General features: G+C 36.9%; 3 protein-coding genes across 5 annotated transcripts; 2 read left to right on the top strand and 1 right to left on the bottom strand.

Moving 5' to 3' along the window:
- The first annotated feature begins 2,123 nt into the window (after positions 1 to 2,123).
- Positions 2,124 to 5,229, top strand: si:ch211-57n23.1. Its single transcript, XM_027175895.2, has 3 exons — positions 2,124 to 2,279; positions 3,500 to 3,982; positions 4,839 to 5,229. The coding sequence occupies exons 2-3, from the start codon at positions 3,510 to 3,512 to the stop codon at positions 4,978 to 4,980; spliced, it is 615 nt and encodes a 204-aa protein (XP_027031696.1). The 5' UTR covers positions 2,124 to 2,279; positions 3,500 to 3,509; the 3' UTR covers positions 4,981 to 5,229.
- A 161-nt stretch (positions 5,230 to 5,390) lies between these two features.
- Positions 5,391 to 8,029, bottom strand: chrac1 (chromatin accessibility complex subunit 1). Its single transcript, XM_027175897.2, has 3 exons — positions 7,847 to 8,029; positions 7,141 to 7,267; positions 5,391 to 6,268 (listed from the first exon to the last, which is right to left on the bottom strand). Exons 1-3 carry the CDS (start codon positions 7,982 to 7,984, stop codon positions 6,189 to 6,191), a joined length of 345 nt encoding a protein of 114 aa, XP_027031698.1. The 5' UTR covers positions 7,985 to 8,029; the 3' UTR covers positions 5,391 to 6,188.
- A 1,079-nt stretch (positions 8,030 to 9,108) lies between these two features.
- crtc2 (CREB regulated transcription coactivator 2) lies at positions 9,109 to 18,438 on the top strand. 3 transcript variants are annotated; one of them, XM_047807997.1, is made up of 14 exons: positions 9,109 to 9,399; positions 11,024 to 11,125; positions 11,750 to 11,863; positions 11,995 to 12,056; positions 12,193 to 12,261; positions 12,340 to 12,437; positions 13,560 to 13,639; positions 13,738 to 13,778; positions 14,333 to 14,508; positions 14,716 to 15,155; positions 15,815 to 16,498; positions 17,000 to 17,056; positions 17,159 to 17,312; positions 17,477 to 18,438. In XM_047807997.1, exons 1-14 carry the CDS (start codon positions 9,220 to 9,222, stop codon positions 17,563 to 17,565), a joined length of 2,346 nt encoding a protein of 781 aa, XP_047663953.1. In that variant the 5' UTR covers positions 9,109 to 9,219; the 3' UTR covers positions 17,566 to 18,438. The 3 variants fall into 3 exon arrangements, with proteins under 3 accessions (XP_047663953.1, XP_047663952.1, XP_047663951.1); XM_047807996.1 differs by having other exon boundaries at positions 9,113 to 9,399; positions 13,584 to 13,639; positions 15,698 to 16,498; XM_047807995.1 differs by having other exon boundaries at positions 9,113 to 9,399; positions 15,698 to 16,498.
- The last annotated feature ends 376 nt before the right edge of the window (positions 18,439 to 18,814 follow it).

Genomic DNA, 18,814 nt, shown 5'->3' with positions numbered 1-18,814 from the left:
AAGCACAGTTTCCCTTATCAACCAAAACGACATCCAAGAATGAATTTACCCTTTCTAAATTTTGGCAATAAAGCTGGTGAAAGGAACAAAAAAACAGTTCATGGGGAACTTCAGCAATGACAATAAACAGTCAATATGTCTTTTTGAAAACGTGCCAAAAGCACCTTTTGTTCTTTCTTGCATTGTCTATTTTGTCTCATAAATATATTATTTTTAAAATTCTGACAGATTCCCTAACAGGTAGTGTACATCTTACTATTCTAGAGCTTTTCCACACTGTAAGTGTTTGTGTTTATTTCTGCCATCATGTGGGAAGAAAAAAAATGACAGGAGTTCAGGAAAGGAGTGCAGACATTTTACCCAGGGGGCGTCTAAACTTCTGTTTTGCCAGATTCTTGTTTATTGAGATCATTCTACGGTGACCAAACAACATTAACAAAGTAAACACAGATGATGTGGATTTTCTTGAGAACATAATATCGCAACCCACCCTGAAGGCAATGTTCGTGTTTCTAATGAAGCACAAAAACTGATTCTATCTCGATTTAGAGCTTGTAGTTGTCATGCACATGTTCATGTACAGATTACCATCCACAATGTCACAAAGTGTAATCAATCGCACAATGATATGATCGAATACTTATTGTATTAAACCATGTATATTATTGTAAAAATATATATATATTTTTTTATTTTCCATATGACATGACATCATGGTACTATCCAGGTGTTCTTTGACTTGTGACTTCACATTATTCTTCATTCAGACATGCATCAGCAGGAAAATGTGTGTTTATAATAGAAACCACAGACAGAGCCCTCGTAAAAGCATCAAGTCATCCACTTAAGAGATTTTTCCACCCTGCATGTACAACTCATCTCCAAAAAACGATGTCCAGGGTCCAGTATTAAAAAGGAGCCTTGGGCAAAGTGTCTGAAACATTAAGCTGCAAAGATTTGACTTGTTCCTGGGTGCAGATTTTATCTATGCGTATATATATACATATATATATTAGAATTACTTCAAAATAAAAATCCTCCCCTTTTTGTATTTAAAACCATAACAAAGGCTTTCATAAATTATACATTTGGGGCCTTCTGGACATTTTATTTCCAAGATGATTCCTGAGTGTTGTTTTAGTTTTGGGTTGTTTTTTTGTTTGTTTGTTTGTTTGTTTGTTTTTACCACACATACACTACAATTTATTGTCTTCAATATATTTAAAACTATTGTAGCGCAGTGCTGATACCATTTGTTGATATGATGGATTTTTCTGAGAGGAGACATTTATTTAGTGGTTTTGGAAGGAGTCTCCAAGACATGTCTCCAAGAGGAATCAAGACAGAGGGCTTTTTTTGTTGTTGTTTTGACTTCAGGTAAGGAGAAATAGAGGCTGGCCTGGGAACAATGGGTTTTAGCTGTAAAGTCCCTGAAAACTAACTTGTTTTGCTGACTAAATTAAATGTAACTATAAACAGACAAAAATTTGAGCTGTCATTTTTTTTAGGTATTAGACAAATAAAAGTGTTTGGGGATTTAAGGAGGTAAGGCATCACCTAAACGTTGGTTAGTTTCCTATAACAGAATATACCATGATGTTGTATTCCATACATCTACAGGAGCACTTTAATTCATCAGTGAAGCAGTTCCTTTACAAATGTTTACAATTATCTGAAGCCACATATTCCTTTTATTCATTCTTATATGGCTGTAATATAAATCAGTGTCCTTGAGCAAAACTCTCAACCCTTAGCTACTCATCGCTCTCCTGGATCAAAGCTTCAGCCAAAGGATCACAGTTCAGGTTTCCACCCGAGTCAATGCAGGGACATAAAGAGGAGGGTTGCTGTGTTAGTCGTTTTATTTACGACTTAATTCATATGTCAGCAAACATGTGACATGTGAAAACTTGCCAGGGATTACATTTTAATGAATGGCTTTTTTTATTATTATTATTTGTTTGTTTGGAGCCAGTGAAAGAGTTCAGACTGCTGTGGGATTTTATAAAAAGCCTTGTGGGTTTTTTTTTTGGAGCCGTTTTATACACCACATTCACAGATTATGACTGGCTGTGTGTTTCTGAGGGTTAATTAATACCGGCACACAAATAGTGCAGAGAGAGCGAGTCAGATTTTCCAGCTGTGCGAACTGGAGACACACACACACACACACACACACACACACACACACACACACACACACACACACACACACACACACACACACACATACAGCCCCATCGGAGCGCACAAAGAACGCTTCACTTCACACACTGAAGGTAAGATCAGACATTTCTGATATTCTTTTTTAAGCCAATTTTTTTTAAATAAAAATGCGTGAAATACAGTCAAGTAAAATGTTCAGTTTTCAAGGTTTGATGTTTGTTGGTTCCATAAGTAATTACATAAAAACAGACAGGAAAGTCCGAGCTGTGAAGGCAATTCTAGGTAGATAAAATCCATAGGTGGAGATGCGGTGTTGACGTTTTGTCGCTTTAACACGTTTCGGAGTGTGTGATTGTGTGTAAGTGTTGACTCTGTTCAGGGGAAAGTAGCTGATACATGGTCAAATAGAAACAAACAAACAAACAAAAAAACCCGCCTTATGACGTCATAAAACGAGCCGCTTATTCGTTTGATCGTCGTGGTTATATAAAGAAAGGATTTTTTTCGAGACATAATATAGATCATCGGATGTATTACATGACATAATGATATATTATACATTTATAAGAAGAAATAACAAGATCAAAGAAGTGAGCAGTGGTTAGTGTTTAGCTGTTGGAAGCAACAATACCAAAAAAGTGATTGGTTATTGGAAAGCAGTGTGTGAATGACCGGTTGTTAGAACACAATGGTGATGCTGGAAAGGTGTTGTCACGTGCAAATTAGGATTTACACACCAGTAGTGAGTCAAATGAATCTGCTTTCTCAATTCATAACACCTGCAGTCGTGTTAACCAGCAGTGAGCCGAGAGGCGTATCGAGTGCAGGATGTCATTAATATCTGCTCAAAAAGTTTTTAGATTTGTCAATAGGCTCTTCTTTGAAATAACGTCAGTAAAAGTGACCGCCAAAAAAAGCCACCACATATAGTGAGAGATTCACCAAGTGGGGAACAATGACAAAATTTTGCATGATTGCTGAAGGCAGGAAGAAGTTGAATGGCTCAACTTCAATGGAATAATAATTAATGGATTATACATTAATAGGCAGGAATTCCGTAATTATAAGCATTTAACGAGCACCAGCTAACTTTAGAACTGTTTTCACTTCATATACACATGGCATCATGACATATTCACTTATCCATGTGACATCACTTTGAAAAACTTTATGTGAAACCCTTCAAGTGTTTACCAATCAGAACATGTCAGTAACTGGAACCACTCTATATGAAGCAAAGGACCCTAATGATCCTCTAAATCCTAAACCCCAGGAAAATAGAAGTAGAAGAAATATTGCGTTTGGGGTAATATAGTGTTTTCTTATTCCTTAGCTGCAGCAAGATGGCATGGTTTCTTCTGCTCCTTCTCACTGTGTTGCGCAGTGGAGGCAGCATTCACGTGGACATGGGGGACCGAGACTGGGACTGGGGCTCTGGCCTACATGAGCTGCTGCACAGCTTCCCTGCTCACAGTCCCTTTGTCACAGAGACACCTGAACATGCAGCAAACTGCACACAGCGTTTCTGGCTGCCACCATCCTCGCCTGTGTGCTGGGAAAACATAGCAGGGCCAGAGGAGTTTGAGGAGACACGTCTGCTGGTTCTGCAGAACCGTGCGGCGCTCCATGCTGTGACTGAGGCCAGCGGCTTGGAGGAGGGAGGAGACTCATATGAGCAGCAGGCCATGGTGGATGTCCAAGGGGTTCGGGAAGATCACCTCAGTATTTCTCAGACTGTAGAATCCATGCAGAAGGTTTTCTTCAACCTGGATGCGAAGAGGAAAGAGGGTGATGAACATGATACTTTGATTGCAAGGTAAGTTGCATCCTATCATAAGGCTCAGATGAGAGAAAAAAAATGCCTACCTTCAGGTGTACAGTACATATAAAAAGCCTGCACAGCCCTTTTGAAATGCCATTTGTTTTGATGTAAAAATAAATAAATAAATTTTTGTGATGTAAATAAACTGAACCAACCAACAAAATTCAGGTGAAAACTCTTTATAAGGATTTTTTTTTAATAATCTGGTTGACCAAGTGTGGTGTTAGAATAAAGGTACTTTCAGGCATACTGTATGTGCCAATGTGTGAACAATTTTTCTGAAAAGAAATTGTTCACACATTGGCTCATATGCCTGAAAGTACTGTACTTGATTTTTTTTTATTGTGCTGAAAGGTGAATTTTTTCTTCACCTTCAACTGTCTAACAAAGGACTACAGGCTTTGTATCAAAATAGATAGATACTTGGATCTATCCCTGATTCCCTCTATCAAGACTAGCGCTCCAGTCCCAAATGGAGAGAACAGCCTTATAGAAATGTCCTTTTCCCATAAACTATTTGTTTGTTTGTTTATTTTACATGCATTTTATTGGTTGCTATGTCATAATTAAAAGATTTTTTCCATTATAAAAACTTTTACCGCTGTATAAACATTTTATATCCACTGTACCTAATATGCATCGGAACCACTGCTAGTAAACATGGTGAGATGTACTGATTTATTATTTATGTCAATCAAATTCATTTCCTAAACTTTATAAAGGCTTTTGACATTGGAGATGTGAACATGCGACAACAATCTAATATGGAACAAAATGTACTTCAGTAATATTAGCTGATAACAGTTAGATTCTGTTCTTTGATTAATTTGACTAAATTTCTTTGTTCTAGTTTAAAGGAGCAGATTGCAAACACCGTGAACACCATAAATGGCAGGGAAGAAATGGCAGCTCTTCTGGAACAGCATCTCTTTAATCTCGAGAGGACACTGAATGCCATACAACTTCGACTAACCCGACTACTGAACCAGTAAATGACATTCTAGCAGATGACTGACACTCAGCGCAGTGCATGCTCGTGAGGAAGCAGGATTTTACACCTGAAGCATGATTTCTTTTGTATTAGAACTGTTTCACTCGTAGGAGTAAATGATATGAAGATGTTAGTACTTTTATAACTGCATTTTAAACTTACTCTTAGGAGAATCTAATTGGATGTTGCTTGATAGGTGTCTTTGTATGTTTTATAATTAAACATAAAATTCCTTTTTTTTGTATGTTGATGCATGTTGTGATACTGTGTGTGAAATGTTGTTCGTGTTCTGAGAAAATGTGATTACTCAAAGGAAATATCAAGGCAATTTTAGACAAAGTGCTGGGTTTTATGCCATGATTTCAGCACAATATTCTTAAAGTGGTAAAGCCAGAACTAAAATTGAGCAAATAAGAAAGCAAAAGGTTTATTTAATGGACAAAATACAGCAAAATCATACAGTACACTTTACAAAACTTAAACAATTTGTTAAACAAATTTCAAGTACAAGTATAAAGACACACGGCTTTGAAAAATCGGCTCAGTGCATGTCATCAGGTGAAACAGCAGAAAAGTACAAGAATCTCAAACAAACAACACAAACTATGGTATAGTCAATTCTGATCTACAATAAAGGACACTGTAATAAAACCTACAGGATCTTTTTTGATTAACTTTGATTTTAAACAATTGTATCATTGCAAAATTGTTAGATCCAAAAAAGATCAGGTATAAATATATATTTCAATTTCACAATCCACACATGTGAGTTTGAGAAAGTTATCTTCAGATGTAGAATAAGAAATACTAACATTTTAATGCCCATTTAATGTGTGTACACCCTGAGTAACTGCTTTTAAAGCAGCTGTAATGTTGGAGTCAGTTAGGACCAAAAATGTAATAGCTGTAGGAGCTATTCAGCAGTTATACAACATAAAGTGGTCACTTTGCAGTTTGCTGTGAGAGCTACACTACATATCTCAATACAAAAAAAAACCCTGTGTCACCCCTTGAACCACAAGGTGTGAGGAACTGAACATATTTATGCGGTTGGGATGTCCAAGAGTTCATGTCTATCGGTTGAGTGGAAAGTTGTTTTTTTTTTTGTTTTTTTTACTGTTCCCATCATGTTATCATCAAACAATTTTTAAGAATGAAAACGAAGTAAAAGTTCATGTTTTTTGTTGTTTTTGGGGCGTCCCCCAAAAATCAGTTGGCTTCTTCTTCTTCTTCCATTTTTTCCATGGACTTCAGATAATCCCTGGCCAAGATTTTCCTTGGAAGAATATCTAAAATGAGAGAAAGATGTTAATTGGCATTTTTATAAGTTCCCCGTTTTTTGCGCAGACCCTAATTTTACTGGTTCCATCAGTTTAATGGCTCAGTATGAAGGATCAATGCAAGACATTCTTTATTTTTACATGATAACATGTTCATGACAGAGTACACAACGGCAGCTTAATGGTGCTGAGATTTAAATGCACAACCTTCCGGTCAGTAACCCTAAGTCTTAATCACTGTGCTATGTCTGTTATTAATGTGACTACTCGTCAGCCCTGATACACCAAGCTGGTGCAGTAGACCAACGACTATAAAAAAAATTGACATGCATAATCTATTATCTATGTGTTTGGTCTTGGTCTTAATCCTGGACAATTTATAGGCTATTATCTTATGTTTGCTAACTGTGATAAAATAATTATTCATATCAGGCTATTTTATGCAGTATTATTGGTGTGTGTAAATGGTCTAAAAGGTTTAGTGTATACTGAACAGGGAGATATTGGTGGAGCAAGAATTTATGAAGATCATTAATCTGTCCAACACTCAGATCACAGAATCATTTTTTTAAAAACTGCTTTCACTGCTTCCTATAGCAAGCCTTTACTTTATACATAGTGTATCACACGAAAACACGTGTAACTTAATCACACAGCTTAAAGTATTGGCTTTCTTTGCGTGTGCCTCTGTACTCAATAGTCCATCCTAGACAAGCAACATAGACAGGCAATGTTCGTTGTCAAATTGAGCAGTATATCACTTCTTAATATCTAACAACCTCCAGAGAACTTTTCTTACAGCTGAAAATGGGGCTGATGTTTCTCTCTTACATATGTATCAATTATTTAAGTGTACATTCAGGTAAACACAAAGCTCTTACCTGTGAGAAACTGGAACGGCTCTGTCTCCTCCACAGCGTTAGCTAGATCGCTGTAGGACAGGGTGCCATCCTGTTTTCCTGAGCCATTATTATATGAGGTCAAAGCCAAGTGCTGAACAAAAAGCTCCTAGAGGAACATATACATATTAAGTGAGCAGTCATTTTTGAAAAGTTACGTATTCCAAAACTCAAACTATGAATGAATCTTATTTCTAAAAACAAACTAAAATCTCACTAAACAGGGCTTAAAATGTACATGTTTGCTATTCTGTTGCCATATCTAAAAAAAACACTCACATTTATGTAAATGACTGAGCACTGAAATAAGTTAGGTACCAAAGCATGTCCTTTAGGAGGTACATAACACCCATAGTGCACTATACATCATTTGTGAGGCATTTCTAAGTGTCGACAGCTTAGTGACTGCATTAAATCTACAAATGTTGATGAATTGGTTCCTAGTGACGTCACATGGGGTCTTTTTAATGATCTTCCCCTGAAAAAAAAGCACCACTTAAATGTCAGTTTGAAGACAGCATAATAGTTTAAAAAAAAACATATTATATTTAAATATATAAATATATTAAAACAAAAGACTCCTACAAAAGAATTAGTATAAAACTAATTCTCATTCATAAGATGTTAAGCTAACAGTTAGCTTCAGTGTGTCAGTGCAATGAGGCTAAAACAAACAATAAACTACTACCGTCGCTTTCGTGGTTAAAAAAAGGGCGTCCTGGTTAATACAAGAAACATCAGGAGAGCTCTTCATTATTAATTTAACACGTGAAATAGGAAGAGAGACGTTTTTCCCGTTAGCCGCACGCTCAACTTTGTTCTCCATCTTTTCTGAAAGTTGTCCAGTTTAGCGGAAGTGACGCCATCGGGTTTTTGAAACAAGGTTGATGGAAAATGTAGTTTCGTAGACACTAATAAAGCAGTAACGTTCTTTCAAGACAGTTTTATATTTAACAAAAACACAATCTCCGTGTGTACTTTTGTCATAAGAACGGAAATGTCTTATTTTCGTCAACGCAAGCACTGTTTCCTGGACAGTTTTTAAGCGTATCTTAACTATGCAGCACGGTTTGTTTACATCTAGGAACTACATTTCCCACAAACTCTAAAATGTTTTGAGACTCATCAGAACCTTACAATGTTGCCAGAACACATCTTTTTACACTAGCCGTATTATAGATCGGAGCCTTGTTTAAAACACAATATAAATAATCTCGTTACACATGAATATATTCTGTTTATAATTAAATTGTAGTGAGTTAAGAAGTGAAATGAAACTGAAATGTAATGTAAAATGTAATTTTTGCAGTAATAGCAAAACCAATCCAAATATTTGGACAGTATAAATATGGTTTAAGGCAAAGTGCTCAAATGTTTCGGATTCTGCTCTATTTTATTGTATGATGTATTTGTTAATCTTGCAAAAAATATTTTGATAAAAAAGATTTTTATGTGGGGGGCACGGTGGCTTAGTGGGTAGCACGTTCGCCTCACACCTCCAGGGTCGGGGTTCGATTCCCGCCTCCGCCTTGTGTGTGCGGAGTTTGCATGTTCTCCCCGTGCCTCGGGGGTTTCCTCCGGGTACTCCGGTTTCCTCCCCCGGTCCAAAGACATGCATGGTAGGTTGATTGGCATCTCTGGAAAAATTGTCCGGATTGCGTGAGTGAATGAGTGTGTGTGTGTGTGCCCTGCGATGGGTTGGCACTCCGTCCAGGGTGTATCCTGCCTTGATGCCCGATGACGCCTGAGATAGGCACAGGCTCCCCGTGACCCGAGGTAGTTCGGATAAAGCGTTAGAGAATGAATGAATGAATGAATGAATGAATGAATGAATGAATGAATGAATGAATGAATGAAAGAAAGATTTTTATGTCATGATGGTTAATCACATAGACCTGGCAACCCTGCCTAGCAACTTGTAGTTTCTGAAGAATCGCTTGTTGTTCCGAACTCCGTTTCCCACAATGCATTTCTCTGTAATCCTTACAGTGTTTCTCTCTCGGGTCCAATGTCCATGTTGGATAACGGGAAAGCAACTTTTCTACACAGCACAGTATAATAATGAACTTGACAGGAGCGGCCGTAGGAGCTGCAGGACGCGGACAGTGGACCGGTTCAGGCGCCGCGTCTTTAAGCTCCAACCCACGCAAATTCAGCGAGAAAATCGCGCTGCAAATCCAGCGGCAAGCCGAAGATATAGCCGCCTTCCAGGAGGTTATGACGGACATCACTTCCACCAGGGTGAGTCAAGGCCTTAAATCTGCTCTCACACACGTAATAAGACTGGACACGGGTTTAAGTGTAACATATTTAACACTAGACTTCAATACACACTTCAGCTGCATCTGCAGTTTGGGTCATACAACTTTTTAAAATCATGTAATCAGGGTTTATAGGAGTGTGAATGACATAAATATGTGAAGTTTAGTTTAATCTGGGGTCCACCGGTTAAGGCGTTGGACTACTGGTCAGAGGGTCATGGGTTCAAATCCCACGTCCACCAAGCTGCTGCTGCTGGGGTTCTGAGAAAGACCCTTAACCCTCAAATACTCATTATAATAAATTTAAATAAAAATGTGTGTGTTTAAATGTAAACATCATGTATCTATCCGTACAGTCCACATACTATCAAATAATAATTTTGTACGTGCATCATTTCTTGAAAGTATATCGTTGTTTTTTTAGTATTTAGGATTTTATTTCGTTTTCAATTTCATTATTAAACTTTACTAAAGTACATTATTATTAAAAATTGTATTTTTATTTTTATTTATTTTTGTATAATTAATTTTATCCTCTAAATGTATTTCATGCTATTTTTGCTTCATATTTTATTTTTACCTTTCTTCAAAAATTAGCTTTTTATTGCATTATAGTTTATGAGAAATTCTCTAAATATTTTAAATAACGTATTTTGTTGTTGTTATTATTATTATTATTATTATTATTATTATTATTATTATTATTATTATTATGCAAATAATCTGTGGTTGATGTCCTCAAAATAATACAAAAATATCTTATTCTTCTTTTCTGGACGATTTACTGAACAGTAAAGCATTTAATGTGCAAATGTATATACATCCTGAAACTAAAATGCTTCTTATTACTATTATTTTATAACTGAGTATGTTTGCATTGAAATATTTGTGATATTTTTAGCAATATTGATGCTAATTTGTTAGTTGGTGCTGTATTTTCATTATTCTCAGGAGAGGTTAGCAGTTGTCTAGTGAGAATTGCTAGTGCAGTTACAGCGGTGTTAATAACACAAAAATGACTGATAATGGACCAGTTTTACTGAAAGCTCCATAAAACAATACAGCAGGAGCTGTATCTCTCACCATTTGCTAGTGGCATTCAATGTCATGTTGTAGATTAATACAATGGAGACTTAGTGGAGGTAGTAAACCTGCATGACACATTTTAGCTGAGTAGTGACAGAAACTTGGCTTGTCTAATTACTGCTTTGCAAGATGACCAACATGATGGCATTGATAATGTTATTAGCATAACAGTTACAGCTTTGGAATCTGATCTGTTTGAGCTGAACAGTACAGATGAGGAGTTGAGAGCACAGTACAGACTAAGGACTAAACCACTGCTGCATCATTCGTTTTAGGTAGAGATGAATGCTCATTAACAGCAGATAGTCAAATGGCATAGAAAATGTTAGCCAGTGTAACACTATACATGTCAACTAAACTACAAAAAATCTTGGCTACAGCTAAAGATGTCAGGTTAATTATAGAGTCATTCAAGGTGGATTTTCTATTTAACACCTGCTTTGACTGAAGCAATGTTAAATGTTTGACGCTTTTTGTACTATAACTGTGCGTAACGTTTCAAATCCTTCACACTGCAGATTCAGGCTCAGAAAGTCCGACAAGCAAGGAGCCTGGCGTCGTATTATGGAGGATCTCTGCCAAATGTCAGTCAGATATCAGCATGTCCATCAGGAAATCAGGCAAGAACTTATTCTTTAAACATTTTGCAATACTAAATCATACCTCATTAAATCAACATCAGGATATATACAGTACAACTACATACAAGACACTGGGGAATCCTTAAATGACCTGACCGTATTGGTGCTGATATTAAAGCAAGGGAGAAGACTCAAGTTTTAGAAAAGCCACGACAAATAGTATTGTTTTTTTTCCAGGGACTGCATTATACAGGGTGTCCCAAAAGTTTCCATACACAGGGGGAATGAACACATTTTAGCAAAATGTAAATATATTTATAAAAATTGCTCTTTGTAACACTCAGTGAGTCGTTTCTCTCAGTTTGGCTACAGTGTTGAGGTTTTACAACCTTGAAATAGCCATGAGAAAGATTTTAATGCATTCTTCCTTTGTCAAAGTCATTTATAAAGGCTAGCTGAAAAACAAAATCTAAACTGAGTGAATTTTTTGCTAAAAATTTTCGTTTCTAATATCGTTTCTGACATCTTGAGTATAAACAAACTCGACTGTTATGCCATAAATAAACAATTGACTGTTTATCGTTGGATTACCGTAATTGTCTTTTGTTTGTTTTCTGTGTACCATCCAGCATCTTACTCTCTGTTTTGTTTGTAAACATGTAGAGCCAACAGCTGTGTAATCTGAACTACAGTGTTAGCCAGCAGCACCATGTGAGGACAGAACATGGACAAAGAGATCACAGGCCCAATGTCCATGGTCGACCAAACAGGAGACATGTATCCCTCTTTGCAATATTGATTCATAATCTGCTCCCACGTCTCGAAAGTCACACGGCTTTCAGTTATTAGACTACACGAAGTAAAGACTAGTCATGATTCTGAATGATTTCCTTAACTGCAGTTTACAGATTGAAAGTGCCCCTTATCTGTCTGTGCACTTGTCTCCTTCATCAGGCCCCAGCTGGAGGAGGTACCGTTAGGAACCATGTTATTTCCAATTGGATTTTTTTATTAATTACATGTTCAATTGTTTGTTTTTCTTAAAATACTTTGCCACATCCTTAGTATGTAAATATGTCATTTGTTTCTCTGTGTCCTTTCTAAAGGAACTGGTTTGTCAGACCTGCAAACGAGAAAAGTCATATTGATCAAACGCAGATGAATGCCCTTAGTAGGTGAGCACAAATCTTTGTTTTTTCTATATTTTTTATTCTGTACTGCCACAGGTATCATCTTACACTTATCTTTTTCAGGACTCGCTCAGACTCAGCCCTTCACACTAGCGTGAGGATGACCTACATTGGTGACCCGAATCCTGAACAGGTCTTGACTGGCTGCCCCAAAAAAGCTGGTTTGTGTTTATAAATGCTGTTTTCTGAATATCACACACTGAAATTAACATGTGTTAAATCATTTAGATTTAAAAATTATTTTTAATATAGCTTGGAAAGGTTTAATTTCATCACCTCACCTGCTGGAGACCCTCAGGGCTCAGTACTACATCCATCATTTTCACCTTTTTCCTAAATAACTGCACTCAGTGAATCAGGTTTTATAGGCTTATCTTATCTCTACTACACAAATGATACATGCCTTTTTCCCTCTGTCCCCCTCCCAAGTTGCTCTGATCCCCTTTGTGGTATCTTTTCCTGGGTGGAGATCCACCATCAGAAAATTTACCATGAGAACATTAAGCTGATATACTTACCGGCCAAGGCTTTCTCTCAGCTGGATCTGTCACTCACCATCAACATTCAGAACATAAGGCTAAGAACGGCTTGGCATGATTTAGATTTTCTCCAATGAAGACAACCATCAGGTCCAGCAAATTTCTTCATCACTAGAGGAATCTGACCTTTTCTTTGTGCGGTCATTTTCTTGTATAAGCAATAGTTTTTATATATTTCTAGGTGTCAGTACTGCACAAGTCTTATTGCTCTTCAATTCCCTTCATATGTCATATCAGTGTGCTGTATCTCCTTCAAAACCTCCCAACATTCTATCAAATGAACCCGCATACGGACTTCCTGTTGCAGTAACAGTAAATTGATAATGCTTAGGTGTGTCCAGAATCTTATTTTGCAGTATGAATAGTGTGAGTAGTGCATTCACACTGAATCATTCAGCAAGAAGTGCACTTCGATTACCTGGATGATAAATTTACAAAACATCCTCTAAACAAAAACAAAAAAACTGTATTATCTATGCATCCTGGTTCAAAACAACACACCTGCATGCCAGCGTACATTTTCAAAACCAAGGTATCTAGCTTGTCTAGACATGATTGTTATGCAAGACCTTGATGCTTTATTGGTGTGGCTTTTATTTGGTGGAATGAACTTCAATGAGAAAACCATTCACAAAATCTTTTAAAGATCTGCTTTAGACAGGTCTTTGTCTTGGTTTATAAATCTCAGTCTTCACTTACTTTAAGATCATGTAATAATTCTTGAAGGAACATTTTTTCTTTAAGGGATCTCATTGTTTTCACCGCCAGTGCCTCTGATTGAGGAGAATGTCCAAGAGGAAGGAAGGACTCCTAAATTACAGAAGGTTGTGGTGTTCATATAGATAATGACTCAAATTAAATGGTTCAATATCATATTTTAAAAGAATCAGCTAATTGTGTTATATTGTCTGTTATTTTACAGATATCATCAGCATGTTCTGGATGTGACACTCCTGGAAATCAGTAAGACCTTTTTCAGATTAAATTAGTACTGAGTGGAAATATTGCTAAAATAATTCTATTCCCTATGTACAGGGAATCTATGTATAAACATATTGTTACTGTAGAACCTACACAGTACATTATCTCTTCAATAACAGACATAAATTCTCGAATCTGGTTAGTTTCTCTAACAATTCTGACACTGAAGTTGGCTGCAATGCAAATCTCCAAGGTACAATATAATATCAACTGATATGGTAACGTTTTCTCTAATGTTTATTTAGCATTTAAGGAAGAAGTCTTCAGCACCTATGCTTTGAAAGTCAGATGTAAAGCAGCTCTTGTACGCTTTTCACAGGAAAGGCTTGAGGATTACAGGCTTTGCAGTTCCTCAGTAACATGACAAGCTGCATTTTTGTCTTATTATCTTCAAGAGAGATATAAGTGAGATGAATGAGCAAGTGACTCTGTATAGTTACAATATCATACAGGAATAAAGTGATGAAAGGAACAGATGTTCCACAACATTAAACTGATGTAGATTTGATCATCCTGTCTGCTGTCTCTTCTTACAGCATAAGCGGCTCTCTGCCAGACCTCTCCAGTCTGTGTCTGCCCTCTGCCGTGCCCGAGGCCTCAAATCCACAACCTCCAATCAACACCAAGTCAATCAGCAGCTCCACTGGCATACACCATCTACCCAGCAGTGCCACACATGAAGTCTCAACTGACAGTGATTTTCCCATGCCTAGTAAGATAACTGGACGATGTTTCTCAATTGACTGATTTCATATTCAATTTAATATACTTTAATTCTAACGGAATTTGTAAGTGCAAATTTGATGATTCTGCCCAATATTAGACATTTAATTGAAGTGCACCTAATTTAACAAGTGAAACTTTAAAGTAACTGGTTTCACAACTGGTCTGTAAGCGCGCTTGTTTCTTCTTTTCTCAGGTTTGTCATCAGCTCTCCAGGCGATGGACAGTAATCCCTTGCTTCAGTCTTCTCTGAGCAACCCAAATCTCCAGGGGACGCTCAGCAGCCCCTCGCTACATGACTCTCTAAGCTCCACATCACTGTGCATGTCACTGAGCAGCTCATCCCTGAAGTCCTCCCTTAGTAGCCAGTCCCTGCAGTCTTCCTTTAGCAGTTCGTCTCTGAGTAACCAGTCTTTTCAGTCAACAGCTAGCAGCTACAGTAGTGGGATTAGTGCATCTCGCTCTTGTTCCTCGTCCTCTCTCTCCTGCTCGCCACGTACTGGTGGGCAGGTAACAGTGTCACAAACGGCTTCTTCAGTGAGGAGAAACCAGCTCAGCCCGTTAATGGTGCCCAGTGGTGAAGAATCCCCTTGGCAACAGCCGACTCTGTCTCCCACTCTCTCCTGTATTACACAGGTAAGTTAAAGTGTGATCGTCTGATTAATCCTAAAGGAGCTTATAGAGCTATGGTTGTGTGCAAAAGTTTACAAATTTGAAGGATGATATTAATATGATGGATTTCACAAGTCAGCTTTCACATTCACTAGGAACAAAAATGTGTAGTTCATATAACATTCATTAAGATATTACTAGAGGGGAAAAAAAACACTAAAATATAAAATTATAGTTAATTATATAAAATTATATTTGCATATTCCTTTGTGAATGTCATGGCTAAACTTTATATAAATATTTCTAAGTTAACTTTATCTCTTGTTTGGCATTAATATTTTGTTGGAAAAATGATATTATATTGTTTATCACTTCAGGAAATTCTGTAGTTTTTTTGCTTAAATGTAAATTGTAAAAGTTGTACGTTTGTCACGTTTTGTAGGTAAAATATAAGCATGAAAATTATATAATGATGTGCTTCATTATTTAAATGTAAAAGATGACTTTGTTTCAGAATAAAACACATTTTCTATGTGAATTCAAATGATTTTTTGTATACCCCACAGGGGGTTCCACTAAACAGCACGAAAGTACGACAGGAGGTCAAACCTCCACCATATCCTTACAGTCAGTTCCCTGTAACACGGACTCCAAAGGTTCATAATTCTTCTCAATCTTGGCAGCTCCATAAGTCAGAGGGATGGGATCAATGCAGACAAAATACCAGATGGTGCCAACAACAGGGTTCAAAGCTGATAAGCTCTCAGTGTAAACCACAACCACATTATGTGCAGAATCAGAACCCACAAAGCCAAATCCAGGACAGTTTGCTGAGTCCATATCACTACACATCTCAGCAACAGCCTGACAAACAAACACAGCAATATCAACAGACTCAAAGTAATCTCCAGCCACAGCAACAACCGATAAGCTGTACACAGACTCAGCAATACTTACAGCAACATGCACAACAATTTCCACCACAGCACCAACAGCAATACCAGCAACTTGATCAACGCTGGAATCCTCAACTTCAACTCCTAAACCACAACCAGAACCAGCTCCAATACCAAAGCAACGATGAAAGTCCTCAGAACCAGCAGCCTTACCATCCCAGTGTCCTGGAAGCTCAGGACACATACACATCATGGAACGATCCATTAAATCAACAAAATGTCCCTAACATGAGAATACAGGGATCATATTTGAATTTGAAGCAACAGCCAAAACTACAGTCCAAGAAGCTGGTCCAAGAAATTGAAAGAGAGAGAGCTCACAGCACTAAACCAATCCATCCTCAGAACGATCTCCAGCTTAATAAAGTGGCTTCAACTAGTTCACCGGATAATGAATTCAGGTTACACACTGTGAGTGCTGTAGTTCATGCTTATGAACCCGTGTAGCATTATCACAACTTTGTATGATGCTAAAACTGATGGGATTTTGCAGTTTTGTGCCAAATTTAAAAATTTAGTAATTTACATGTTCACCAGTAAATGTAGACATTTTGTGTAAACATGGTTCTTATGCAGCTAAAGAAAAGTACAGAATATAAAGACACAGGTTTCCAGAGGTAGAAATGTTTACTATTTACTAGAATCCCATCAGATGTCACTGTGACCTGAAGTATAGAAAACCAAAAATGAAAAAAATCAGGTTTTAACTAAAGATTTGATTTTATGTCCTTAAGACAACACACACATATTTCATCAACAATAGTTATCATCTGTATAACTGATCAAATGATAACTATTCATCACTGATTAGTGTCACTCCAGTTTTGCTCTCCTTAGACTCACAGTCCTGGATATTTGACAGATACAGAGAAGAAAGAAATAATTGTTGGTTAACTTTATTTTACTTTACAGAAACCCTACATTGGCCTTCATTTAACCCCAAGCCAGACAGAAGCTCTTTCACAGCAGGTAGACCAGCAAAATGTTGTCCATCTGCAGCTTAACCTCTGTATGTACACTACCCCCTAAACTGTGCTGAACTTGAACCTCAAACTTCTCATTTGTTCACAGCTTGGCCAACTCCAAAAGGTCGCCAGAAATTCTGACTCCAAATGTCAGGATGTTGAGGGGAAACATCTGTGTGATGTTGAGTACTTCAGGAACTCACCAACCCAGAGTTTCAGCAGTGATGTGTCATGTAATTTTCCCAGCATCAGTTGTGCAGGTCAGGCATAATTTCTAATCTCTTTTGGAAACATATGAGTCATTGTACATGTTTTTTTCTAAAATAAAATTTCCTGCAACATATTTCAGCTCTCTTTGTCATCAGCTCCTACAGTGAACAGGTTTTACTGTAGCGTAAATTTATTGTTCTCCTATTTTTTACAGTGTCATCTGCCTGCTTGGATGATGTGATTTCAGATCTGCCTTTTTCAGTTCCAGAATTCGACCTGGATCCATTTATCCTGGCAGACTGAATTATCTGGATTGTGGAGGATTATAGCTACATGCAAAAATAAAATAGTTCACACACGTTTTAATAATCAGGGTAAAATGTACTAAAGGAGGAAGAGTAAATATTTTAATAAGTGGCCAAAAAACAGGGCCAACAATTTAACTTATAGTAGAGGAAATGGGCCTTATGTACAGAATATGAAATAGATTTGAAACCTTTATTAATGTCAGACTGTATTTTTTAAACCATTTTATTGTTTAGTATTACTTTGAAAATTCAACCTTGAAGTTACATTTCAAGCTTCAATAGTTCTTAATCAGTTTGAGAAGTAACCCCAATTTAGTTTAACTGATCAAGCAGAACTGCTTCCTTTGTGGCACCTACTAAATAAAAATTATTCTATATCTGCTTTGCACTATAAAACCACATTATTGTTACATATTTAATGTTAAAGTAAATATTAAAAATGAAACTAATTGTTATGTTTACTTATGCGATGTATTTAACTATCTAAAAACAGCCGATATGGCACAGCAGGTAACGTTGCTTCCTCACAGCTCAAAGCTGCCTCTAAGCTGGTGTTGGTGTCTGTGAAGGTTCACGTGATCGCCCCATGTCTGTAGGTTTTCTCTGGCGTTTCCAGTTTTGAATGAATGAAAAATGTTTTTATTTCCTAATTGTTACTTTTTTCTGTCCCACTTTATGTGAAATTTCTCTAAATGATAAGTAACTATGATGTAAACATTACAGATCGATTACAGCAGCAAGTCTTATGTAAGTTAAGGTGTAATCGGTTTTGGCATGCATGAGTAAACAACTGTTTCTGGACAGTTATAGCAAAAAAACAAAAAAGTTTAAATAAAAGGTTACATCTCTCTGGTGTAAAAGGGTGGAATGCTGATTTTGTGGTATTTTCCTTCTGACTGAGACAATATCTGCATACTACACATGAAAAGGAGATATTTTAGTGTAATTTTAAATAGAAGATATAAATACGCTTGTGTAGTTAGTACATGGGAACAGTCAAAGTAAAGATCAGTGTCAAGCTATCTGATTACATTTGGTTTGTCTGATCCAGCATAGAATGTGGTATAGAAATTATAGTTAGAAATTATAATTATGTGTTTAAAAAAAAATAAAAACAAGCTCTACACTTGATTAAACTATGGATAATTCACAGCACAGAGTTGTAAACACTACACTGTACACTCATGTAACCAGTGGTATCAGCCAGATGCTACAATACTTATAGATGCATATACATCACTGTA

The sequence above is a fragment of the Tachysurus fulvidraco genome, chromosome 24, assembly GCF_022655615.1.
Source record: "Tachysurus fulvidraco isolate hzauxx_2018 chromosome 24, HZAU_PFXX_2.0, whole genome shotgun sequence".
NCBI classification, from domain to species: Eukaryota; Metazoa; Chordata; class Actinopteri; order Siluriformes; family Bagridae; genus Tachysurus; species Tachysurus fulvidraco.
Note: the sequence above shows the minus strand (reverse complement) of the source record. Positions and strands in the feature narration are given on the sequence as shown.